This window comes from Chroicocephalus ridibundus, chromosome 5 (assembly GCF_963924245.1).
Source record: "Chroicocephalus ridibundus chromosome 5, bChrRid1.1, whole genome shotgun sequence".
NCBI lineage: Eukaryota > Metazoa > Chordata > Aves > Charadriiformes > Laridae > Chroicocephalus > Chroicocephalus ridibundus.
The window spans coordinates 20,556,135-20,583,961 of NC_086288.1; the positions used below are offsets into that span (position 1 = coordinate 20,556,135).

The following is a 27,827-nucleotide window of genomic DNA, read 5'->3' on the forward strand; positions in this document are numbered from 1 at the left end:
TCACACTGACTCCAGTACAGAAAACTGCACAGAAGTGTGGCGTGGGCCTCGTGCTGTACAGGAGACAGTTTCACTCCTGTGAATTAACTTCATCAGCACAGCAAAAGAAAAAAAAAGGAATAATTTTAAGTATTAAACCATGTCATGACTTAAGGAATGAACAGAATGTTTTCAAAATGCAAATTAAAGGCATCTGTATTTTAATTACAGCATCAAAACTGCAAGATACTTGTCTCCACACACATTTCTTTCATTCATCTTCAGAGATGGCTGCGCACAGAGAATTAGTTTCATAGTATAAACCTACTCCCACATACATTCTTAAAATAATTTGCATGCATTACCAATAAACAAACACACACACAAGTTTTCAGGCCGCCCACAGACATGATAGACAAAAAGAGGACTTGTCACTATTGCCTTTGGGATTATAACTAAAATTACTTCAACTTTTAATACAGGGAAAACAGAATCCAAGAGCAGCATGAGCTTCAGCGCCATACATTTAACACAACATTCATTTAAGCTGACAAAATAAAAAAAAAAAACTCTGCAAATAGATCCTGTTGCTATGTAGCTTTTTTCTCATATGAAAGCTAACAAAGGCTAAACAGAACCTTGGCTACAATATACTTTTCTCTATTACACTCAATGAGCTCAGTTTTGTTGCTGTCAGCCTGTAAAACTGACTTTTATATTGAGTCACTAAGAGGATACAGATGACAAACAGCTCCATTACAAAAGGCTGACAATACTTGCCTTGAGAAGCAACAGTGACACAACGACAGTGGCAAAGCTCACTTCATCTTTGCTTAACGTACAGCTGACAACACTTCTACATGCACCGTGGTGCCTGCACAATCAGCCTGAGTCTCAATTTAAATTTCATCCCCCAAAGACAAGTGCTGTGGCATGAAATGTCCTATCTGATTTCCCAAAAGCTTTTTTTTTGGTCACGAATCCTTAGCATAATATCTCACCAGGAAAATTACTCCAGCATGAAGTCACTATAGCTGCATGCTTGTTAGCAAGGGGGGAAAAATAAAGATACTGGTGCTACCCTAAAAACATCCAAAACCCCATACTCAGAATTAAGAGCAAGCAAACAGAAAAAAAAAAAACAAACCCATACCTGATTCTCAGGGAGACTCCAGATAAATATTGAAGGCAGCCCAAAAACTAATTGCAAATTACTTTTTAACTTGACTGCATAGAAAGATGGCATAACAAATATTTTGGGGAATCACAACAGCAATCGTGCTCTCCCATCAGCATTGCCCATCAGTTCAGCAGCTGGCACTGCCATTGTCAGCTGTGCTGCCCAAGCTTTTTAACTTGGGCATGAAGGAAGACCCTGGGCTGAGGCTTGGCACATAAAGGCTCAGGCTGGAAGAAAGTCGAGTGAGAGATGCTGACACTTTGAAAACGAGCAATAAACAGTCAAATTATGGTAACAGAAGCAACAAAGATGGTGGCTAAGACTTAACAGTGTACTGGTAACTTAAAACCAGGGCGAAACATTGTGTTTCTGGAGTCTTCCTACAATTTCGGCAACAGCCAGGTACTGTTGCAAAAGCATTCAAAGAGCAGCAAAGTACGGTCTGTGTGTGTACCAAATGTGCTGTACACATCCCACAGGCATCAGTGGTGTTTGGGATCGTATGCAGAAAATGAGTGATCTCTGAGGAAGGTGCCTGAACATGGACAGAAGGGCCTGCCTTCAAGACGTAAATGTTTGACTCTTCAAGCCTTATTCCATTACCATTCCCTACTACCCTGCTGTCAGCCAGATTTCCTCCTGTTGGGAAAAATTACAAGCTGTACCCGAGGGAGTTCTCTGCAGCTCAGCTGTGGCGGATCCCATGCAAGCACTGACCCTCTGGTGCCATACAGCTGCCTGCACGGTTGCACAAGGTTTTCGTGCCTGTACCGTACACACATGTCGGGCCTACAGTTAAAAATTCCACACTAGATGCCAAATTCACACAGACCAGAGGCATAATAAGAACACTCAGGGCGAGCATTATCAGACAGATTATGGTGTAATATGAATTGGGACATATGGAGCACAAGCTTCAGCAAAATCCTTTATATTGATGTCTTCACACGTGATGTGGCATGACAGCCATTTTGAGATGGAAACACCCCAGTTTTGTGCTCTTCCTCAGCAGCACCTTCTAGTTTAACTTGTGGCAGTAACTAAAGCTGCTTCTCCCATGGTCACATCTATCAGAAGGAAAGAGAGTATCATCGCCAAAATCAGTGCCAGTCCATTTCTGTCTGCTCATCTTATCCCCTCCGCGCTCACTGCTGTAGGGCACAGACCCTACTGCAACAAAAGCAACAGCTATAACTATGGAAGTTCAGCTTCTCTCTTTCCCATCTACAACATCCAGAAGAAATACAGACTTAATTTACGAAATGACTGATTGGAAGTCCCATTTCACCTGGAAATTTTAGGGCAGAAAGCATTCTGTGTGCTCTGGGGGGAAATAAAAAAAAAATTAAAAAGGGCACTTTTTCAATTGAAAAAACTCTCTTCATTTTCAATGGAAACAAGATTTTAGTCAACCCCAGGCTTGCAATGTTAATAATATGTTTCTTTCAATATTTTGAACACATGAAAAAGATACACACCACAGTGAGAAACTTTTTAAAATGTGATTGATTCAAGCTGGGGTGAGTGTTAAGCAAACCTCACAGATACCATGCTTGCTTTCTTAGCACACTAACCCCTTACTGCACGTAGCTTCCATAATCAAATTCTTTGCCGCATATAAAAGGAAGAATAAAGCTGCACTGTGCTGAGCTGCATCTGCAAATTCCAGTGAGTGACCGGCCTCTTTTAGGCCTCCTTCTATTTGTACAACATATCTATACCTCCATGCATCAGTCAAAAGAACTACATGTGTGCCTTGACACCAAGATGGTTTAAGAGCAAGAACAAGGAGGTGAGTTTCAATAAACATTATCCTCTATTTACCCTTTTGAACCGCCATAATGGCAAGGTAAATAAAAAGTAAAATGGGGATTAACAGAATATACTGAATAAAAACAGTGGGCTAACTGCATGTTGAAACATAGAATTATTTAGGTTGGAAAACACCCTTAAGATCATCAACTCCAACTGTAAACCCAGCACGGCCAAGTCCACCACTAAACCATGTCCCTAAGCGCCACATCTACATGTCTTTTAAATACCTCCAGGGATGGTGATTCAACCACTTGCTTGGGCAGCCTGTTCCAATGCTTAATAGCCCTTTTGGTGAAGAAATTTTTCCTTACATGGAAGAAAAGACTGACCCCCAGCTCATTACAACCTCCTTTCAGGTAGTTGTAGAAAGCGATAAGGTCTCCCCTCGGCCTCCTTTTCTCCAGGCTAAACAACCCCATTTGCCTCAGCTGCTCCTCATCAGACTTGTTCTCTAGACCCTTCACCAGCTTCATTGCTCTTCTTCAGACAGGCTCCAGCACCTCAATGTCTTTCTTGTAGTGAGGGGCCCAAAACTGAACACAGTACTCAAGGTGCAGCCTCACCAGGGCTGAGTACAGGGGCACAACCACTTCCCTAGTCCTGCTGGCTAGACTATTTCTGATAGAAGCCAGGATGCTGTTGGCCTTCTTAGCCACCTGGGCACACTGCTGGCTCATATTCAGCTGGCTGTCGACCCACACCTCCAGGTCCTTTTCTGCCAGGCAGCTCTCCAGCCACTCCGCCCCAAGCCTGTAGCGCCGCATGGGGTTGTTGTGACCCAAGTGCATGACTCAGCATTTAGCCTTATTGAATCTGTATTTACAACTCTTTGGACCTGGCCATCCAGCCAGTTTTTTACCCAGCAAAGAGTACACTTGTGCAAGCCACGAGCCATGAGTGGGAAACGGTGTCAAAGGCTTTACTAAGGTCCTGGTAGACAACATCCACAGCCTTTCTCTCATCCACTAAGCGGGTCACCTTGTCATTGAAGGAGATCACGTTAGTCAAGCAGAACTTGCCCTTCATAGACCCCTGCTAACTGCACCCTTTTACCTGTTTGTCCTGTATGTGCCATGTGATGGCACTCAAGATGATCTGCTCCATAACCTTCCCCAGCACCAAGGTCAGGCCTGTAGTTCCCTGGATCCTCCTCCTGGCCTTTCTTGTAGATGGGTGTCACATTTGTTAACCTCCCAGTCAACTGGGACCTTTCCGTTAGCTGAGATTGCTGATAAATGGTTGAAAGTGGCTTGGTGACCATTTTCACCAGCTCCCTGAGTACCCTTGGGTGGATCCCATCTGGTTGCATAGACTTGTGTACATCTAAGTGGTATAGCAGGTCGCTAACCATTTCCTCTTGGATTACTGGGGCTTCATTCTGCTCTCCGTCCCTGTCTTCCAGTGCAGGGGGCTGGATACCTCAAGAACAATTGGTCTTGCTATTAAAGACTGAGACTTACTATTAAAGTACCTCAGCCTTTTCCTCATCCTTTGTCACTATGTTTCCCCCCGCATCCAATAAAGGATGGAGATTCTCCTTAGCCCTCCTTTTGTTGCTAATGTGTTTATAGGAGCATTTTTTATTCTCTGTTATGGCAGTAGCCAGATTAAGTTCTAGTTGGGCTTTGGCCCTTCTAATATCTCCTTGCATAACCTCATGACATCCTTGTAGTCCTCCCGAATTTCCTGCCCCTTCTTCCAAAGGTCATAAACTTCCTGGGTTTTCCTGAGTTCTAGCCAAAACTCTCCATTCAGCCAGGCCAGTGGTCTTCCCCACCGGCTCATTTTTCAGCACATGGGGACAGCCTGCTCCTGCACCTTTAAGATTTCCTTCTTGAATAATGTCCAGCCTTCCAGAACTCCTTTGCTCTTCAGGACTGTCTCACAAGGGACTCTGTCAACGAGGCCCCTAAACAGGCCAAACTCTGCCCTCCGGAAGTTCAAGGTAGCAAAGAGAAGGCTAGCAAATCACTTCAGAAATACCTGCAGTCAGGAGACCACTCAGTTGACAGGGTAATGTTCTTGAAGCAACTCCAGTTGCTTCACTGTAAACCCAGTAAAATAGACAATCAAAAAAAAACACAAGTAAAAACAAGTTTAGGGTTCTAAATCAGTGATGCTTGCTGTTGTCACAATCTGCTTATCCACGAACAGTGACCAGGAAGTATTCTTAAGTGATGGCACTGATGTCATCAAGCCCATGTGCTATACTGATAAGCTTTTGATGCTAAGTTATGGATTCCTTTGTTCTTTTGAAAGTGGCCAGACCTACAGCAGACTGGCTGTTCGTGCATCCAGTGTCAGGCCTATAGTCTCGGCAATAAGCGGTCTCACTAAATGCAACAACTACTTCATAACATCCAATATAATCTAAAATAAGTACCAAATACACTTGTACTGTCACTATGCCACTCAGTGGCCCAGCGCCTTGCTGTGAACAATCACGCTTTACATTGACACATCCTTTTCCTACGTTGCCTGGAGATGAATGAAAAAATTAGGAATGAAAGTATTAACAAATTAACCATTTTTCTTCCTTAAATTGAATCATTGATCATCTTCAGCTTCTGTTCTGGCAGAACAGATGTGGCCGTTTGTCACTGAGAACAAAACTGCAAAGACTTTTTACATGGAGTAGAATATCCTACCTGGAACAACTTCAAAAAGGAACTTTCCTGGACTTTCTTCATTGCCGGAATGCTCAATTACTCTGTTACCGGGCAGAAAGATGGTACCCTAAAGAAAAAAACAACAACAAACATGGGATTAAAACTGCTACCATGCTTCTGATAGACTGACACTTCTTTTTTGACTGGGCTATACATAAATATGTGGCATTGCACTAGGGCAGCTGACCTCCAAAGTGAGACTGAGGAGGGATTATCCCAAAAGCCAACATCATAGATCCCCTTAATTAACTGAGGCATTCAATAGTGGTTTTAGGGTTTTACATCTCTTGGGGTTCTGTTACTCTGAAGATTTTTGTACTAATTCCACTGTGCTGCACGGAAAAATTGGGACTAAAAGAAAGGGCTAGTTTGACCCTGTTGGTGAAAAGCTATGAAGTTGCATGTGTGAGGCAGATGAACTTACCAGCCAGGCTTCCTGGCTAAAGCCAAAGGATACACGTACAGAAGAATAACCTCAATTTGTGGTGTGCATATCCAGTCCCTGCTCTGTGCCCTTTTGCCGTAGCATCCCAGGGAATCAGTACAGAGAAAACATCCCACTTCCACCAACTTTGCCCCCTCCTCCCTCTTTGCCCTGCTGTCACTTCGGATGGATAGGCCACCCCTTTCCTCTCAGAGCTCTTTTTCATTTTCAGATATTACAGCCCCTCCTAGTACTATTTCCTCCTCAGTTAGCAGGCAGTCCTTAGTGACATTATGATGGGACGGCTGTCCAGAGCCAATTTCAGAGCGGCATCCTAGGAATTGTATCAGGTACGAGCTTTCTATCACTGTTAATTGGAGATAATACTTACTTACCAATATTCTCCAACTACTGTGTAACAGGGCCCCTATCTCCAAAGTAAACAACTTACATAACTTACACGGCTTAAACATAGACTATCTCAAGTTGGAGGGGCCCCATAAGGATCACTGAATCCAACATGGAGCATCATTTTCCATAGTGGTTTCACCAAATGCTGCTTCTAAATACCTGTCAGGCCCCTCACCCAAACAGCAGTAAAGGAAAAACATCAATTCTGATATGCAGCATTTGTTGCTATGGCCTGTAACCTTCATTACAAGCAGAAACACTCACAATTATTAGGAGGGCAAGACAAGCAGAATGTTATAGTCTTCTTGCAAAGAAGATCTTACAAATCAACAGGAAAAAGTCACCTGAAGAAAGTGGTAACAAATGTTTCACAAAAATCAGTATTTGTACCATCTGATGTGGAGACTGAGCTCTAAACCCACTTGCCCGTATATTGCTGTCTGCCAGCAGGTACGCTGTGCCAGCGGAAGCCGAAGACAGGGTCCACAGATATTTTATCAGATCATACAAAAGCACCTGCATGAAACACTATGTTACTTTTTACTGAAAAGAGATGAAACAGAACAGTATTCTGCTGAGGTGGTATTAGCAGCAAGCATTAGCAGTTGTGGGCAGCTTTCCCTACTCGCTGCATATACAGATGCATTATAACCATTAAGTACCTTGGTCCAATAGCTCTACTGGAAGCTATTTTCCTTCGTTCCTGCTACAAGAAGCGACTATTAACAGTTGTCACACGCCAAAGCCTTCTGTGAAATACTTTATTAAGTAAGAATAGTATCATAAACAAAAAAGATTATATGAATGGGAAAAAGCTGTCACAAAATAGCTCAACTTCTCATATAACAGCTTGAGAAAAAACAGCAAATATATGGAATAAATTTTTCTGAGAATTATGGCAGACCAGGAATAAAAATATCTAAAAAAGATTTTTAACTACATGTATTTTATGTCACATGTAATAGGCCATTAAGACTGCTATAATTTTCTTGCCCGGTATAACTTCCAGCTGGAGCTGGTTTTACCTAAAAAAAGCTCCACCCAGCACACAGGACAAGCAGATCAGAGTCTTCACGCTGGAGTACATTTCACTGCCTTGGGAACTTGTGTCAGTGAAGACATACAACATATTTACACTAATTATATGTCTTGCTATTCAATTAAGCAAAAATACAAAATTAAAGAGACCTAGCCTACAGCACTGTCAACTAAAATCAATTTACAAGACAGTAAATGAAAACTGCATTCAACTTTGCTGTCAACTCATTAGCGATAGACATGCTGCAGTCTCATTACAATGCGGTGCTTTCTGATTCTTTGATGTAAAAGCCTCTACAGTGAGCTGTCTTAACGACAGATTTTTGAGAACATAAGAACAAAACAGTCATAATATTTATAACCTTAGCACCTTCATTTCATAGACGAAACCTATTTCAACTACTAAGATGTGAAGCCTAACGCCACACATGCCAGTTAAGTTTATATGAAGGAAATCCACACAGCAACATTATACAGAACATTGCTGTGGAATAAAAAGAAAACATGTCCTCAAACGGCAATCTTATTTTAACGTCTATTTTCAGAACTATTATTGGAAACATCGGTGCATGTGAGATACTTAAAAATATACATTTATGTGGGTTTTTTTTTTCAATAAGAGAATAGCTTTGTTTGTGCAACATGCACCTGGATGCCCCAGACTAGCGGGGAAAGCCTAAGAGAGCAATTGCAGCTCTTTCACTTCCCATTCTGTCTGCTTTCACACCCACCATACAGCCACACTTCCTCTTCATTAAGTTTTGTAGTTATCTACATAACTGTACCAAGGCTATCTGGAGTGTCCCTTTGCTTAAGTTTCTCAGCAGTTTGTTTCACACAAGCAGGCCAACAGCCAGGGAACACATTTGTACTGTAAAAAAAAAACAAACCCTCGGCCCCTCGTGTGGCACAGCCCCGGCTGCTGGGTATTTGATACGAGCAGGGGGACCCCAGTCCCCACATCACTGTCGGGCCCCTTGTCGGGCTCAGTTGTCTTTCTGGGCCCTTAAGGTGCAACATGTGGCCCATCCTTACAGCTTGGATAACCTAAAGAGCATGGACTATCACAGAGCTGCAAAGTTTCAACAAGCTAAAGCGCTGGTTTTCCCCTTGAGCCTCTAATTCCAGGGGGAAACAAGAGAAAACCAACTATATGGTCTAAGATAGCTAACAAGATAGTAATTTGCACATAAAGGATGAAGGTGTTTTCCAGAGGAAATACATGTTTTGACTTGGGTATCAGTGCATGTAAATGTTCCATAATTAGAAAACTTCACATTTCTTCATATCAAACCATACAAATCATTCAAAACTGTTTGAAAAAACATCTCAACATAAGACTAAAGATTGGACCAGATTAATATCCTGCTTTCAAAAAAAGAAAGAAAAAACCATGGTGCTGGCAGGGAACAAGACACAGTCTATAGAAATATAGAAAAATGGGAGTGGGAGAAAAATGTGGCCCTGATCCAAAACCCTTCTCCTCCCCTTGCCATTCTGTCTGCAGTCTGTGCTTCCACCAGGTCAGCAGCATTTTACAGAGCTCCTGCTGTGATAAACCCGGGTTGTTTTTCAGTTTCCAGCAATTCTGTCCTTACCAGCGCAGTTCTGTTTCTCTAGCTGAGCACTGAGGGTGACTCATAGGATGAAGGAGAAGTTTGGGTTGCTCAAGAAGCATTAGCCTTTTCCCTAACCAAGTACCAAGCCCACTTTCAAAGAAGCTTCTCACACACATGGCTTTCGCTAAAGTACACTATTGCTTCAAACCAAAGATCACCTAAATAGCAAAACAACCACATTTTTGTTAAAATTATAAATCTGCAAATATGCAGCCTTTAACTGAAGAAAAATTACTACTTGGTTAACAAAGTGCCGGATAAAATACTGCAGTGCAGCAGCAATGACATAAATCTACTTCACATTACAGTCAACAGCATTACAGTCTTGCGCAAAGAGATGTTTTATCCCACAACAGTCCCCTGCAACACTTTCAGCGCCATTCCCAGCTGAACTTCACGAGGAAGCATGAAAAAGGAGACAGGATGGCCACCACACAAGTGTTTCATGGCAACCAACTGACAGATGGTTATTTCTGTTTTGCACACTCTGTGTAACACCCTAACAGTGAAGCAACCCTGTGCCTCTTGCTTTCTTTTTCCCATTACTCCTCCCCAGCTATACTTTCCCCAGCCTTGTTTGAACTTCGTTTTCTGAAGCTGTGTTTAAGAGATACCAGGTTTTCCCCGAGAAAGCTTATGATACAAGGAATTCCCATGCCTTTAAGATGCTGACTGGCAACTACGAAGACACTTACATGATTTTCAATACCTCTGTATGGATTTTACTCAAAAAGCATGTAGATACATGAGGAAATTAACTGCTTTCTTGCCAAAATAATGTATTCAGCATTTATCCTAATAAAACTCTCCAAGGTTTAACTGGTCTATTTGCTTGCTCACAGTTTGTCCTGCCACCCCTTAAAAAAGTTACTTCAGAAGTCCACAGTATCAGCAGTTATATCAGATGTTCTTCTTGCCCTTCCAACTTTGATGATTTATCAGAGATCATTGAATTCTACTTCAGCTTTCAAGATAAGTGCTGCATTTACATATCTGTTTTTCTTGTTTCATGGGAAACTCTTCCCAGGATTTTTCTTCTGGTACTTCTGAAAAGTTTCAATTAACTTAGAGGATCTTCACATAGTTTCTTCCTCTTTGTCTGTTGCTAGAGGTTGGGTAACTTGTTAACCACGACACAGAAGTGGCTGTGTTGGTTTGGCAGCAAAAGTTTCCAGGATTTTAACCCCGCCAGAGTGCGGCCCCTGAACAAACACAGCCCAGCTACTCATGCCTCTCTGCAAGAAGGCTCACAAATCAGCTCGACTTTGTCCCTTAGAAGAAAAAAGTTCCTCAAAAACAGTGCTAAGAAGGTCTGCAGCCCGCAATCAACTACTATTCCCCATGCCAAGTCCTCTCCCTCCCTAGATGGTGCCAGACTGAACTACTTCACAGCTCTTACAAAAGGTTTACTCAGAGAGGGAGGAAACGGTAGACAAGAATCAGCTTTCAGAGAGGCAGGAAGGTCATCAGCTAGGAACGAGGCAACTGATGGGGAGGATTTTTGGGTACACGTGCCTGTTAAATGACTTAGCCATGTACAACACAGCGCTGTTGTACAGTTTCTTTTGTTGCTGTTGTTGTTTCTGGAAAGTCTGGAGTGTCATATTTAAGAACAACTGTGCACTTCAACTTGGATGGTATCTTTGGCTGAAAAATACTACATTTAGTGGATAGTACTCTCAGCGTCACTAGTATTTACAAAGTCGCAGCCTGAAAGGCATCCACTGTATTTCACAGTAAAGCCTGTTAATCAACCCAGATTAAATAATATACTTGATATGTATGCACATACATACATATAAATTTCTACATGTACACACGGACGTGTACATGTACTGTGAATTGTTAAACAAGTGATGTATAGCAAAGAAGGATAAAGTGAGCAAGTAAATGATATCAGTTAACTATAAATCCTCATTCCTCACATAACTACTGTTTTTGCCTTTGAACTATCACAAAAATAGATTAACTCAAGTCCAAGAGAGCCCTTTGCACTGTGAGGAATCCACACAAGGTGAGGAGGAAAATTTATAGCACAGGCAGAAATCCAGTTATACTGAGGTCAATAATGAAATGTTAATACAAGATATAATTATAAGAGAATGAAGGAACCAGATGTTCTCCTATAATATTTTTTTATTATTATAAGATAATAAGATTTTTAAATTTTTATTATAAAAGAGTGGATTTTTATACCACTTAAGCAAGGAAAGCTCTGGAAGAAGTACAATTACCACAGGAGATGATGCAGTCTTTGTCTTGCAGTTACTGCAGCCATTTACAGTTTTGCAGTATGCACAGGGAAAGAACCACAAGCGCTATCCTATTTGAGGCATCCAGGAGAAGGCGGGGGGGGACTATTCAGATTTTAGCGTGTGTAATATGACAACATTTTTGATGTGTAACATGCCAACGATGAAGACTGAGGAGGACAGAGAAATTACAAAAGAAACAGGTTTGGCTGGACAAAATTCAGTCAATACACAGCATACATTTTCCTGGCATAAATTCCATTGCATTTGATATGGAGCACCTCTCCTATGAGAACTGGCTGAGAGAGTTGGGGTTTTCAGCCTGGAGAAGAGAAGGCTCTGCGGAGAACTTACTGTGGCCTTCCAGTAATTAAAAGAAAGATGGGGACAAATTTTTTAGCAGGGCCTTTTGTGATAGCATAAGGGGTAATGGCTTTAAACTAAAAGAGGGAAGACTTAGCCTAGGTATAAGGAAGAAATTCTTTACAACAGCTGTAGTGAAACACTGGAACAGGTTGCCCAGAGAGGTGGTAGATGCCCCGTCCCTGGAGACATTCAAGGTCAGGTTGGACGGGGCTCTGAGCAGCCTGATCTAGTTGAAGATGTCCCTGCTCGTTGCAGGGGAGGTTGGACTAGATGACCTTTAAAGGTCTCTTCCAACCCAAGCTATTGTACGATTCTATGACATTTCCTATGTCATGCCCCACTATGTTAACACATTACTCCAGCTTGTTACCGTTGAAGAACAAGAATTGTCATTCAGTTCTCAGAAATTCTGCAGACAGGAGTATAAAGGAGATTTTTCCTTTAGGAAATGTTGAAACCTACCTCATAGCTTAATTTTCTAAAGTAGTAGTAAATTCACCTCTGTGGTGGTGAATACCACATGTACTGTTTGCTTGGCAATGAGCACCAAAACATTTAATCTGACATGAGAGACGGAGTTGGCAATTTTACTAGGATATGTTTACAGTTTCTTTAAAGATTTTTCTCTCTTTCTCTCCTGCTACACATTTCACTTAATGCCTGAGTGCTTCTCTGCTTGAGAGAAACTTCTCTCCTCCAGAATGAAGCAATCTTGGCTCGAGCAGCCACTAGAAAAAACTCCCTTTTTTGTTCCACGAGAGAAAGAAAGCCCATACCAAGTTAAGCTGTAACACAATACCAAAAAAAACCCCAGAGGCTAGATACAGGCATATTGCATCATGGTTTTCTTTTTTCTAGTAAGGGCAAGAGAGAAGAGTGACCATTTCCTAACCATGTCTGAGACAATGTCTGAAATTTAATAATTTCAGCTTTTGCCTGATAATAATATATATTTTGCCTAATAAGCTTTTGCCTCTTTCTGAATCTGTTTCCCAGCACCAACCTCTACCTTACCGTTGAAAGTAAGACTGAACATGCTCTCTTCCCACCTCTAAACTCTGCCTGCTATTTTAAAAAGTTTCAGACAGATCTTGGATTAGTACGAAGCAGCTTTCCTGTCTAAAGCAGATTTACTGTGGTATCTAGAGAAGCTTGAACACCTCTATTTTACCCACCCTCTCCTGGCTTCTCCCTAATGAATGAGCTTATCCAATTATATGTCACCAGCTTCTGTCAGAAACATCGCTCCTCCTCCAGCGATGTGCTTTTCTTTCCCTAGTTTGTCACAGGGGGGTACAAGGAGCTGGGGAGATAGTTACAGGGGGTGAGCCAATTCACAAGTAACGCTCTTGAAAGTTACCTTGGGCCTGAAGGCGCGGTGTGCACCTGCTCCCACACAAGCACTTCCAGAAAGAGTAATTAGGACTGTGCCTCGGCAGCAGGGACTGAGCTCATTTAACAGAACAGGACAGGTTACAAGGCCCAGCGACTGGCAGATGTTGCGGGAGCTCTACAATACAGGGTGCCTTCCTGGGGAACCCACTGCAGTTGCCGTGTCGCTTACAAAAAGGACCCTGTGGTATTTTCTGAAGGCAAAGAAAAAGGAGACGTATAAATAAATTTGGAGACTGCATTGAATTTAAGGACTCATGACTACAAGCTAAGCTCATTATTAGATGCATGCATGGAAGTTTTGATAAAATTAGGCTTTGTAATGATCATTAAATTTTGATCAATAGACAACCATGAGACTGGGCATTACTGAATTATAGAAGAAAAAGGCAGCTATGAGAAATCTTATTTCCAGTAGCTCTGCTCAATAAGAAATTTAGCTTATTATTAGATAAAACTGTTTTCCCAAGAAAAAAAAAACAAAAAAACAAACCAATAAAACACAAAGCATCAGAACACAGAGGACCAAGTCTTACTTTATAGATCTCTTCTGCAAAGGAAATTTACTGACTTCTAGTCCTGGGAACATCTAGGCCAAAACAATGCAATTATTCCCCAAAAAGATGATATTTTCAAGTATGGCCTCTCATTTATATACAGAGCTCTCCAGTGAGTCTTGACAGAAACAGCAACACTGTGAGAGAATGTAGCATATATGATAAAGCAGGTTAAATCAAGTCAGTCATTAAATACTGAACTATACATGTTTCAAGATAAGATTCAGAGGCAAAAAGAAGGCCCTAAACCTGAACCTTCTATTACATCTTTGTTTTCCTTTCTTATTTTGAAGAGGTGGGCAATCCGTGGTCACTGCTCACAGTTGCCTCACTTCCAAGGGTCAAATGGATATCATTTATACACTCTAATTGGTTTAAATCCCACAGCTGATGGAAAGGATTAGGATCTAGCTCATGATGGACAGAAAAACATTCAGTTACCAGAACTGCTAATGATAATCAAGCACTTTGCTGGTTCTCATTCTGAATTATGCTTTCACATTGCAGGAGGATTAATTTAGGGGGAAAACAGTCTGTGGAAACACTAACAACACTACAACCTTGTCAGAAAAAATACAGCCGGATAATTATGGTTGGCTTTCAAAGCAGATTGTCAAAACCTGACCCACTGTAACAGTTGACAGATGAATATAGGCAATAGATGTCACGACACTTAAAGGAGTAAATGTCACCCTGGAGCACAGCCGATGGAGCAACAAATAACTCGTCTGTTCACCTCCGAGCTGAAACAGCCCCAGCCTGAACACTAGGCCCAGCTGGGGCCCTGCGCTGGCAGGTGGGTGCAGACCCAGCACAGGGAAGGCAGAGAAACCAACACAAGTGATGAGAGCACTAAAAACCGCAACCTCTCTCTCCAAGCTAGTCAGTGGGACAAACGGAGTTGAAGCAATTTGCTCCAAAAAACCCATGTGCTCCAGTGCGGCGGCTTGCCATCCTTTTCTGAAGATCATCATCAAGGACTAAAAGAAAAAAAGAATAATCCCAGACAAATAATAATCAAATGAAATCAATAATTAAGATTTTACCATTTCTAAGTCCCAGGAAACTCTGCCAGAGAGGCCTTTGCAGGGTAGGGAGCTGACTCAGGTGTCCGCGGCAGGTTCACAGGGGACCCTGCTACACCCACCAGCAGGAACCCTGCAGACACTCCAGTTTAGCACCAGAAGAAATCGCCTTTTACTACCACTTACTATCACAGTTACCCTATCATAGAGTCAGAAAAACAGCAGGGGCTAAAACCATGGTCAGGTAAATCCCAGGTGGAGGTCAGACTGCTTCTGACTGTCAGAAATAACCGACCAATTTCAAAGTTTCTAATTAAGATCATTATCTTTCTCCCTCCCCTCAGCACCACACCCCACCCACCCCGGCCTTCTCTTCAGCGTTTCTTATTGGCTTAGCTTACAATAACAGTCTTGCTTATGACAATTTACACTACTCTGCCTCTTTTAAAACCTACCAAAACAAGAGAAATAATTTTTAAATATATAAAAACCACCTTTGTTCTCTAGGTCCAGTGTGAACAGGAGAAGAAATAGTAAACAACTGGAGAGCTCAGCCTTGAGAGACTGAAGTCTTCAGCCCTGAAGTACTTCAAATACAGATAAAGACAACTCTCTATCAGGAATTACTAACATAAAACTGTTCTTGCCTTGAGACAAGGGATGATTCACATCAATTTGTTTGGGTTTTTGTTTGTTTTATGACTTCCGTGTTGAATTTAAGAAGTAAAATCCTTTCCAAGCCCAACACACAGAGGTGGTTTTTTTTCCAGGAAAGCTATATATGGCGAAGCAGCTCACCTGAGGACAATTCATTTACAGGTCAGTATGCAGTGAAGGTTGAAGTTGCTGCAGATTTCCTAGAAACTACACATAAAGTGCAACTTTTACAGCATAAGTAAAGAAAGGTGGCAGACAGAGACATGGAAATGGGAATATGATTCCACTGAAGGAAGTCGTTTCTTCTTTTCCTGTGCAAATATTCTTGTTGGCTTTTGGCTAGCAAGAATACTCAGTGGAGTTTGCCTGTCCTGTGCAAGTTACCATCTTGCAGTTTTTTATTGAAGAAAAAAAAACTTAGTTTCTCATGGAAAAACTTTAGAGCTTAATGGCAAGGGTTATCTTTCTTTGCAAGTTTTTTTAATGCCTATATTGCTTGTTGTTTTAACATTTATACTGTTTATATTTTGTCTATGTAGTGAATGTTTTACGAGCATGGCTTATAAGTGCTTCTGCACTACAAATACCACATTGACACAAATTAAATAGCTCATTCAGCTTTCCGGCACCTAGTGTAAGATACTCTGTCTTTGTCTAAGGGATTACACTAATTAGCAGTGATCCTGTCTCACAGAGACTGGGGTCATGTCTTCTGTGCTATCTGAACAATTAACACAACCGGAAAACTCTGATTCACTGATTACAAATTACTTCTCAAACAGTATAATTTGTGTACAGTAGTTTTTTTCCAGGTTTTACCTTCAGTTCAGCATATTAGTCTGCTTCTTCCATTCTGTGATACTGTTTCCAATTTATAACTGTTCTGAATCACTCACTTTTATAGCTTTTGCAAATGATCTAGCTGTTTCTTAATCAAAGTATTAGTAATGTGTTGAAAAGTATCTTTAAATATTTTTATTATGCACCCTAAATATTAAGCAGAGAATTATGGCTAATTAAAAGCTGCCTTAGGAACCGAACTTTGATACTTGATGGATGCAAGCATACAAAACACTGACATGGTTTATAAACATACCAAGTTTGCTATGGAAAGCTGCTGATGCTTTTGGCAAGATGAAGGTGTTCTATAAACTAGACTCTTGGGCAAAATAGATACCTACATAAATATATCTATGAATTAAAACATACTTTCACAACTTGGGGTGGAATTTTGGAGGGACAACATAAATCAAACACTTGTTATGTTCACTCAGAAGTTACTGCATGGTGCTATAGCTGCCTTAATGCTTTCCTATGTGCTGGGAAGAAAGGATGGAGGAGCTTTGTAGAATACAGGTCTTGTAGGTTTCACTGTACCAAAAAAAAAAAGTTTTCCATTTTTCCATTACATTTATGTAAGTCTGCTCAGAATACAATCATTGGATGTGTTTTTCGAGGACAACGCTTAAATTACTAGCTATGTAGGAAAGAGTACCAGATATCCCCTAATTTAAATAATTACAAAATCAAGGCAGGATTAAGTGGGAGCTGGTTTAGGTCAAGTACCAATAGATCACAACAGCCCCTAACCTCCGGACAAGTTCAGAACACACGTTTTTTGTGTACACATGGTTTCTTCATAGTCCTCAACTCGCACCCTGCATTCAGGGATCTGTCAAGTTGCAGCAAGACCATGAACTGATCTGGATCACAAAATCAGCCTTGGATAATGCAAAAACCACTCAAGGACCACCACAAACAAATCCTCTCAGTGCTAGTTTAATTGACCTATTGTTTCCCCTTGGAAATCCCTTTCCTATTTACCTCCTTTGACAGCCAGGACAAGAAGGCCAGTTTGCTATTCCAGGAGGAATTTACAAGGTGCATGATTAAAATTATACAGTCATAGGCTACCACATCCTGGAAGTGGTACTCTAACCATGTAAAAAAAAAAGCCCACTTTTCCAGCCTTTATCTCAGCAGTTTGACTATAAGGACACTATGGGAGACCATACCAAAACCTTGATGAATCTGAGCTATACAGTTGCTCCCTCCATATCCAAAAGGCTCCGGAAGGACTCACTCCTGGACCTTACCAGGGACTGCAGGGAGGCTGAACTTTTAAATTAAAGATGTCTTTTAAAAATAGTAATTATTTTTCAAGATTATGATGTCTCAAAATAGCATTTACTTCAGTGAGAATAAATAAGATATTCGTAATTTGGATTTTTACTCACTTCTCTTAATAAGACTGAAGGTATTTTACAACATTCTGTAAAGGTACATCAAGAATAACTGATGTTATTCTTGGGTACTTGGGTTTATTGCACCTTTTTATGGGTTTTCATATTGAAGTACAAAACCATCATTTATACGCTTTTCCATAAGACAGTGTGGCAAGCTTTCTGCAGACCTGTTGAGGGCAGGGGGGGTATCTTGCAGAGTGCCAGACAGTCTAGAGTAAAAATGGATTCAGGGTGACTGGAGGCCAACATTATTAACTGCACTGTGGCAGCTGCTCTGTTCCACACCACATTAATATAAATAGTTTAGATTCCATGTTGCTATTTTAATAAATTACCAAAATACAAATGACCATGAAGTGGTCTTCACAGTCTGCAGGAGACCGCAGTATCCCTTACAAAAACAGAGGACGAACTACCAATTTATGCAAGAGGAGAAGCTAAGACAAAGTTCACACAGCAGGTGAACAGAAACAAAACTCCAGGTTTTCTGGCAAGCACACCAATACTTTCGCCACCGGACTGCTCCCTGCCTGGAGTTATTGTTGAAAAGGGGCCTTTCCTCCAACTAACAAGAAAAAATAGTTCATACCAGTCATCTGCTGTCAACGCTCTGGAATCTGCTTGTTTCAAAGAGAGAGCGCTCCTGAAATTTTAAGCATTTTTAGACGCACATTTATTTCTGTTGCAGACATATTTTCTTCAAAGTGAAAACACAAGGCAAAGATGTCAAATCTGGTAGTCCACCAATCTGCAAGTAAAAATGTTTACTTTGGAGCCTCACCAAAAGTGGCCCCATTTTCTGGCATGCTCAGAGCTATAGAGCACACTGACTACAGCTGAAGGCTGGGATCATCATGGGAAACAGAGGTACCGATAAGGACATGGCAAGAAAAAGGGAGGGGGTATCTCGAATTTAGAATTGCTTGTGAGAACTGTCACATTATTTTGTCTCATGGGACAAAATGTAGTTCAGCCAAAAGAAAAACAGAAAAGCTCCTGAATTCCAATACCACACTCGAGCCATTGGCTCAAGGCTGTTTCAACAGGCTACTTCAAAGCCTGCTGAAGTCAGAATAGACAATGAAGGTAATCAATGAGGTTTCACTATTATTTTTTAAGGATTTAATTTTACCACTCCTCTGCTGCTACCCAATGGCTATTGTTGACTGCGTCCATTTGCCTAGGTACCTCACAAATTTCTTCATGCTTTTCTCCCTTCCTATTCTACATCCTTACCTACTGCATTTACTTTTTCTAGTATGTTTCTGCCTTCTACATCCCTTCTACAACATCAGAGAGCTTCAGTCTGGTCATTGCATAGCTTAACTAGAAGTTGAGTATTATCTACTCAGCCAGAAGTGTTCTCCACATCCACAGTAAAACTGTTGATGTGGAAACTGTTGCCAATCTAAGGCCTTAGGCGACACACGTAACTCATCAGTGGTAAAAAACCAGCACGTAACTTGTCTACAGGCTCACAGGATGGCATTTGTCCTTATGAAGATGTTTCAAGTCTGACATACTCCACATCTAATTCCCATCTGAAAACAGGCTGCAGAAAGGAGACTTGGGTGAACTCTTCTGCTGCAAAAAAAAAAAAACAACACTCCTCTAAGCCCTGTCTTACAGGGCTTAATGGAATCAAAGGCTTTCTCATACACAAGATGTATAACATCCTAGTAAATTTTTGGTTTACTCTGAGAAACATCATCTTCTATTTAGAAAACCCAAAGGAACTAATTTCCCATTAATTTCATGGCACAACATGAGCTTGAGCATCCTTCGGCTCTTGACAAAACACTGTCTCCCTGTGGCTTTGAACAAAAAGCCCGGCTTCATAGCTGAGCTCTAGAAAAGCCACATTTAAGATTTAATAGTCTTCTTCACCAGTTTGCTGCAATTCTACTTAAAACACCACAGTTGCTCCACTTAAAAGCATTTTCTAAACCGTATCTCAGAGTGCCTGAGATAAGGGAAGTCTCAGCAAAGGCAAGTGACAGCATTAATTTGACTTTTTCTGTTAAATAAAGAACAGTTCATTAAAATCTTTAACAGGTGGCAGGTTTGGCAGCTCTACTGTGTGTAGGTTCTAGACAGATTTATCATGCCTTTCATTTTAAAACATTTATGTGAACGCATTTGCTGAGATAAATTACCTTGTTCACAAAAGCATCCTGATTAAGGCTGCTGGTTTAACTGTTATATCAAACTATGTTGTAAAAACGTTAGCATCAATTTTGACAACCAGCATCTCATATTTATAGCTTCAAAGCTCTATTCATTAGTTTCCTATTCCAGTTCTGGTAACTTTTACATTTTAATTGACAATTGTCAAGGAAATACTGAACACAAACTGGTTAACTCATTTCATGGAGCTGGAGGGATACCCAAGTGAAGCAGACAGTTGCAGGTGAACTGCTTCTGAACATGCCCCATAGCAATCCAAGAAGAGACATCTAGACTCACAGGCAGATTTTGGAGTTGGATAGGGGGTTGATATGAAATGTTGCTTTTATGGAAAAGCAAGATTTCAACCACTCCAAGGGTTTTCACTGAACAGCTGTCCTGGGAAACATCTGTCTAAAGGAAAAGGGATTATGCTGCTATGATTTCCCATTTTTACTCAGAAACTCAGTTTTTTGTGTATGCATCTGGATGCACAAAAGCCAGGCACAATTCCCACCTTTTCCAATGGGCACCCCAAGTAGACATCCCTCCTGTGGGACAGGTCAGGGGAGACTGGGTGCACATAACCCCTAGGAACAACGAAGGGGTTAACCACTCCCACTGCAGAGGAAGAACACCAGGGCCTCACATCCCAGATCCCATCCAGCCCGCTTAGGAACCTTTCACAAATGCTTGCCATTTAGCCTCACAAACATTTAAGTATGCATACTATGAAAAACTAGTCCAACACAGAGAGCCACCAAGTGATAGCCTAAATTTAAAAGGCAGAAAACTTTGGTTCAAACTCATTTTTCTCCCTGCATCAGCAGAGATATCTGAAGAGAGGCTTGGAGCTCTGCAGAATGAAGCAAGTTATCATTTCTACTGCTACAGTCCGTGGTCGCAGCCCCGATCAAGAAGTGGGACCCCCTGGAATACACTTAGTACAAACAGAACAAAAAAGCTCTCCAGCCCGAGAGCTCCCTTGAAGTGCAAGATGATGAACATTATAGTCACTCAAACACAAACAGTGGCAAGTTCATTTGAAGCAACAATATCCATCTATTTTTAGCAAGGTTTGTGTTAGGGAACAAAAGGCTATTTTCCACAACTTTGTATTAGAAACCCCCATCTCTAAACCACCTCCTTTCTCATAAGAAGAGTTTGTATCAATGATCACTCCAGGGAAGCTATTCTTTCTTTCTTTTCTTCCTTTTCCTTCCTTCCTCTATCTTTCTTTCTTCTTTTTTTTCCTCTTTAAAGCAGAGATCAACTGATAAGATATTATTTCACTCCAGGGGATTCAGTAGATTTTCATTTTGAAACATAAATTTGTACTACAATTTCATGAATTCCCTCCTGAGTATAAGATAAAGGCTCGTGTTCCCATTTACACAAAGGTTAAAAAAGCTTTGAGTGCTAAGAAGAATTTAGGATAAAGAAAATTATTTTCGAACACAAATGGCTTTATCATCTAGGAAAACCAAGGCAAGTACCAAAGCCTGCAAATGCTCCTGTCTGATATTTGGTACGCAGTCGTCGTCACTGAGTTTCAGAGCATTTTAATGGATACACAGCTGTTTCGTACCATATATTCAAGACTTAAGATATCTCTGGACAAGAGGGCTTTTAAATACGACTGCCAGTCAAACGAACGACAGCCACCATCAGCCTTGTGGGATTCTTGTCTCTATTATTAAACTGAGACAGCTACAGCATCTATCCAAAGGGTGGGTAGGACACAGCCTCACATAATAGACACTGTAGGGATTTTGGGGCTTCTGTCACTCATTATTATTAATAACATGCTAGTATCAAGAGAGTTGCAGTCTGTCGTGGTGCCTGCTGTCCTGTGCAACATCTTTGCAACAGACAGACACTGGAAAGTAAGACAGTGGATGTCAGAGCAATAACCGCCAAGCCCTTTTTGGCATTTAAACTTCTAAAAACTATTAACTACCCTTTTTTCACCTATCCAGTATCAACTCCTGAACTTGCTATTCAAAAAGTATGAGTTCTAAAACCGAACTGTCCTCATTTCCACAGAGGAAAAAGGACCCATCTGATAAACCCAAGCTGAATAAAGGCACTGCCATGGACCTACTGTATTGAAGTTTCTTATACTACTCAGTACAGCACCATCTCAGTTTCTTCTCCACTGCAGTTGTTCTGTGCAGTTGTTACAAACTTCAGGTGTTAAAGAGCAAAAAGTGTTTTTACGTGTCTTGTTGCTGATAAAGCGTTAAATATCTTGTTTAAAGGTACTCTGGCAAGACTCCTGTCAACACACTTTTAAACTGTCTGGTTCATTTTAACAGCCTTGGAATGATTCTTGATGGAGACTAGTATCAATGAGTCCACCAAAACCAGGGTTCAACCACTAAAAACAAGAAAAGCCCACCACCACCAAGACCGCTGGGTTAGTCCACACAGTGTTGCTGCCAAATCCAGGGGCAGGACCACGGCATACTTTCCATCAGTAGCTCAGGACTTCAGGAATTGTGAGGTCTGAGATAAGGCTACACTAAAAAAAAAAAAAAAAAATCATGAAGGTGCTCTAAATTATTTTACTCCCTGCAGTCAGTTATTCCATGTTTTACTACTGAACTTCGGCCTTCCCAGGATGTATTCTGCATTGCTCTTCTGCATTGCAAAGAAGTCAGCCCTTTGCCGCAGTGATGAAAACGGGAAAGCCTGCCAGTTTAACAGACCATTCTGCCCACATCTCACAGGCTTTGATGGAGCCACGCGTGGCCGAGGGGTCTGGGCATTCCGCTTGGATGAGAGGAGTCCCTGCAGCCAGCGTTGCCCTCCTAGATGTGGCCCCGATAGGCAGGAGGGGCTTTTTTTTTTTCTCACGTCGCTGACTGTTCGAGTTGGAAAGGGAAGGAGAGCAGCCCCAGAACGCCAGAGTCACTTATGAAAATACTTTCAGACTGCCAACTGAAGAGTAAAGACGATTTCAAGACTGCAGTTTGAGGTCATTCAGTTTTTATCTACCCCACAAGCCACTCCTCTTGGCGGGGAACTAAGAAAGCCTCTTTCCCTAGCAACAAGCCAAGTTGTACACGCTGCTTATTCAGCTGCAAATACCGCTTTTATCCCAGAGGTAATGGATTTAGAGAAGGCTATTCTTAAGCACTAATAGGCTAAAAGAACTCAATTATTTTCATTTAAAGACTAACGAGGCTCTCTTGCGAGCTATTCATTTCGTTACTTCAGGAACCATGCGGCGTTTGTACAACTGAATAAAAGGAAGGGAGAAAAAAAGTCATGACGGGCCCTTTTAAGGGCCACAGACCTCCTACAGTGCTGAAATTCCCTACAAACAGGGAGAGGGAAAAAAAATCATCAAAAAAGCCCGTCACAGTACACAGAGCAGTGTGCGAGGGTCAAGCTGTAGACAAAACCCATTACCATGTAACTGCTTACCATCCCTAATCGTTTGGGAATTTTTACAGCAACATTGCAGCATTTAGACTGAGTGTGGGATGGAAAACACTGGAGTGCTGGTTTTCTCAGGCCACTCGATATTGACCTGATACCATGATTAGTCTAATGCACAAGTGCTCCCTTCTGACAAGATCAAGAGATTATGGGAGATTACAAGGAACAGGACCGCTGTTATCAGTTTATCACCTTCACTTTGGGGAATGAGTCCTTGTGAGGCTACCCACTTTATCTTCCTCTGTGGCCACCCAAGAATGACTGCCACCAGCCTCTGATGACACCTTTAAAAACTTAAAACCCATAAGAGGGTTGCTAACCACTGCAGGACAGAAGTTTTTTCTGGTGTTTAAGAGCAAGGTGGAAGACAGCCTGTATCTTGTGTGGGGAACAAAACCCTATTATTTTGCTAACATCTGTGCACTTTCCCTATTCTATTAGTATTCCTTCTATGTAACAAATATATCTAATGCTTCTTGGCTAAGTTAGGCAGTGATGACACGGCTTCTGCGGCTGCTAAAGTTTTTTAATACTTTATTGTAAGTGTGATGCAAAAACACAGAAAAAAAGTAAAGAGAAAATTAAGACACTATTATTGAGTGCTGCACTTCATGCTACTGCCATCAAAATATATAATCTCAATTTCCCAAGTCACTGCTATTCGATTTGCACCCATCTGGCTGTTCCTTCACATAGTGCTAGCCACGCACACAGCACAAAGCATGCCTCTAGGTCCCTCCTCTCTCTGTCACCATGACAAAATGGCTATCTATACCTAATTTACTCTCCCACTAGCTCAGTCTGACACCTGAAATCTTTCAGCCACTTTTTTTTTCCCCCCATGTGGCTGTTTACAACCAATAGATATGAGTCTGTTACGGACGCCTGCACAGAGAAGAGAGCAGAGGTGATGGCCAGAGATAGCAATGCACCACCACTCATTCTCACCTCAGCTGCTTCCCAGGTTCCTTTTTCCACCATTTTTGCTTCATCTCATTGCCACTCCCATCAATTTTCCAGCAAAACAAACTATAATGAAATATTTTGCAGAAGATGATTTATTTCTCCAAGACTAGACCATCCAAAGTTCACTTCCTGGTGCTACCTGAAACACAACATTTTTGTTTGAAATGGCTGTTATTTTCTGCTCAGTCTCTCTTTGCCATTTAACATCTGCAACACGCCAATGAACGAAAACCATTAGACATGGGACAGGCTTTGTCTCATTCCTTCTAATTTGACAGACATATCCATAATTAAGCTTCTCACTAGATATCCACAACTCATGAAACAGGTGTCGTATATGTGTAGAGCAACATGTATTCAGAATAAAAGACTCTATTACAGTGCATTAGCTATGTATCCAACAGAAGATGTGAACTCCTTACGATCGGCATGTTACTCACAATAACCACCCCCAAAGACACTTTATTAAGAAACACAGCATCTTAAGCATGAAAAGCTAACCACAAGATGAACTCCGTTTAAGTGATAAGGCTCTAGGTCCATAACACTTCCCAGAGATTAATGACCAGCCAAAGGAGTTGATATCCAGAAGCAAAGAGAAGCAAATTCCCTAGGAAACGTTGCACAAGGCCAAGCTCATTACCCATGGAGAAGCTGAGGAATAAAAAAGGAGACCAAGTTCTACTCACTGCCTGTCCTTAGGCCTCAGGCTCTAAAGTTATTACTACAGTTTCACCATTTTCACTAATGTGCATTTTATTAAGAAAAAAGTAAAAAGCAAATTCAAGTGTCTGAAAGACTCTCCTCCAAATGCAAGCCATCGCTGAAACTCAAGTTCTTCTGTCTGCTAGCCAACATGGCAGGCAGCTCAGCAGACATTGAATATTTTCTAGTTCAGTTTCACAGAACCTTACTAAAATACAGAATACTTTCCATATGGTCATGTGCTTTCTTCAAATGAAGAATTATTTTTTTTCCTTCATTAATGCCTTATTGATGTATTTTAATTACCTACTGCAGTGTCAGGGCTGAGACGATAAAGCAACAAGCTGTAGGTTTTTTTAAGCATTCAACTCGTCCCCAAAAGAAGCCTCATTTTTCATATAGCCAGTGTATCCAACTGAGCACTGAAAACTCATCAATCATGCCTCCAACAAGTTTATCTCAAGTTTTATTTGCACATTCAGGTAAGTAATTTTAAGTAAGCAAAAGACAATCTGACTCCCAATCTAAATGCACAGGCTACTGAGTCAAAGTCTTTCACAAGTCAATGTAAACGTAGTAAGAAATAAGTAACAGCAGGTGAGAAAACATCAGCTTCTGGTATGCAGTAGAAATGGAAGCAAAATCAAAATTGCCTTATAAAACACAGCAATTACCTGCTACAATTTATCTGGCAACACCAGCAGTCACCTCACAGTCTGCAGACTATGAGTAATGGCTGAAAACTAGTCTTATCTAAGGCTACCTCACCAAAAGTTATCCAACCTCCTGGACAACTGCCCGTGCTGCCTTCACACAGGGTGGCCAGTCACGCAGAATAATGCTCCCTCACTTTTAAGACCTTCTTCCTGCTATGTTATCTTAGGCATCCTGCCATGAGCCTCATCACCACAATCAAGGACATCCCTTCTACTCCAGCAAACTCTATTTTATACTGCAGATGATGAATGGTGACAGCTGTCTCTAATGTATTCGAACTGTTATTCTCTTGATCCAAAACTGTTGGGAGCTGTCACCCCTGCTCACTCGCCTTCTTTGTTTTAATGATATGGGACAAGGGAGACACTTCTGGAAAACTCATGCAGGAGTTAGTAAAAAAACCTGTGGTTTATGGTTTGATGAAATGATTCTGTAGAATTCAATAGGGGATGATACATTCCTTACAGAAATGCTACACAAGTGATACACAACAGTTCCATAAAGCTTATGAAGAAGTTTAAGGTTGGAATAAACAGTTAATGAATTTGAATGTTAATCTCATTTGTTCCCCTCTCAAAGCAGAAACCTCACTCAGTTTCACAATCTGATAAAACAGCGAAGTAGCGGTATTTGCCTACACAAAAGAGTGAACAATCCTGTGACGAGAAGTGCTAAGTGCAACACAGTATTGTTTAAAAATCCCTCGTAGTTTTCTTAAAAGTCCTATAAAAAAAATCAAGTTGTGAGAAAAAAACCCCAATACATTAACCTCTTAAGAGTGTCTGACTGTAACATTGGTTCTTGAAAAAGAGGTAGACATCAGCATCCTACTACAGCGTATAAACAAATATGTCCATGTGGTCTATTTTACAATGGTATCAGAGTAAGAAAGCATGGTGGTCCTTCTTTACATCTGGTGTTTACATTAAATAATTAACAAGCAATAAGACTCATCATCAGTAAGTACTTACACAGCAAGCAGCAAAACGACAGGGTTAAGATACGAATTATCTTTACAAGATTTATATTTCAATGCAAGACACAAGAAAACAAGAAGTGGGTGGGTTCCTGCAACAAACATCTTAACATCCCAAAGCCACGTCCTTTTTACCCTAGGACCACATGAAAGACATCCTTGCACAATGCTAATTATTCTCAGTACTTGCCTAGCTGGGGATATCTACAGGAACTAAACACCCACCAGCCTCTAATATCACAGTGCTAATATCTATAAAAGTATGCACATGAGAAGAGGCCCATTTTCATCTATGACCTAAGCGAGGACTAGGAGACTGCACGTTTCCAGAGATGACTGGATACATTTGGCAAAGAAAGGGATTTGGCACTATTCCATCACACACATGCAATTTTCCCCTGCCCATTCAGCTTATGGGATACTGGAAGAGTCAGTCACTCACCACCAATAAACTCAGCAGGCAAAGCCAGAGCAGATGGAGGGGAGCTGCCTGGGCCCCGCCTCATGCTAAGTGACTGCATTAATCCCAGTATTATTATGCAATTCCTACAGATGTCATCTCTTAGGAAAACACTTAACGTAATTGCCCATATGCAAACACTTGATACACATATTATTTCACTGTGTCACCAGCTCCATACAAGTCATGGACAGTGTGCAAGGTCCAATATATTTTACCATTACACTCTGTAGTAATAATGCACTTCCAGTCTCATAGGAAGTTCTAAGAAGTCCTTCCTTTTTCACTTCACAACTGAAGATACAGTGCCCTTACTCATGTTTTCAAGACAGGGCAGTTACTGACTCTTGCAAGAAATTAGAAATGACAAGATTACAGTAAGTTTTCTTTTCAGTTTACCCCTCACAAAACTTATGGTTCCCTCCTGCAGGTAAGTGAAATAAGCAATGCAGACCAAAGAAACAATCGTCATACAGAAAAATCCTCTAGTGAAGAGCTACGAAATCCCAAATGCAGGTTTGCAGATCCGTGCCAGCTGCACTTATATTCAATTCACTGTTAATTTAAAGATAATACAAAAGTCATTTTACTTATCCTTAAAATGATTACAGCTCTTCTCATAGGTGACTGGCACAGAACTGTCATCACCAGCAGCCATACCACAGCCTTCAGATGCCATGCTGTGTGTGGAAGAGGGCGTTATCCCAAAGCACCAGCTCACCCCCTACTTGTGTTCCTTGGCTCTGGCACGCTTTCACCA

General features: G+C 41.2%; 1 protein-coding gene across 2 annotated transcripts in view; it reads right to left on the minus strand.

Moving 5' to 3' along the window:
• ARHGAP24 (Rho GTPase activating protein 24) overlaps positions 1-27,827 on the minus strand; it is a 229,403-nt gene that overhangs the window by 142,529 nt on the left and 59,047 nt on the right. For both annotated transcript variants that reach the window (XM_063335819.1, XM_063335818.1), the window contains exon 3: positions 5,623-5,710. In XM_063335819.1, the coding sequence (XP_063191889.1) occupies positions 5,623-5,710 (88 nt within the window). The remainder of the gene's footprint in view (positions 1-5,622; positions 5,711-27,827) is intronic.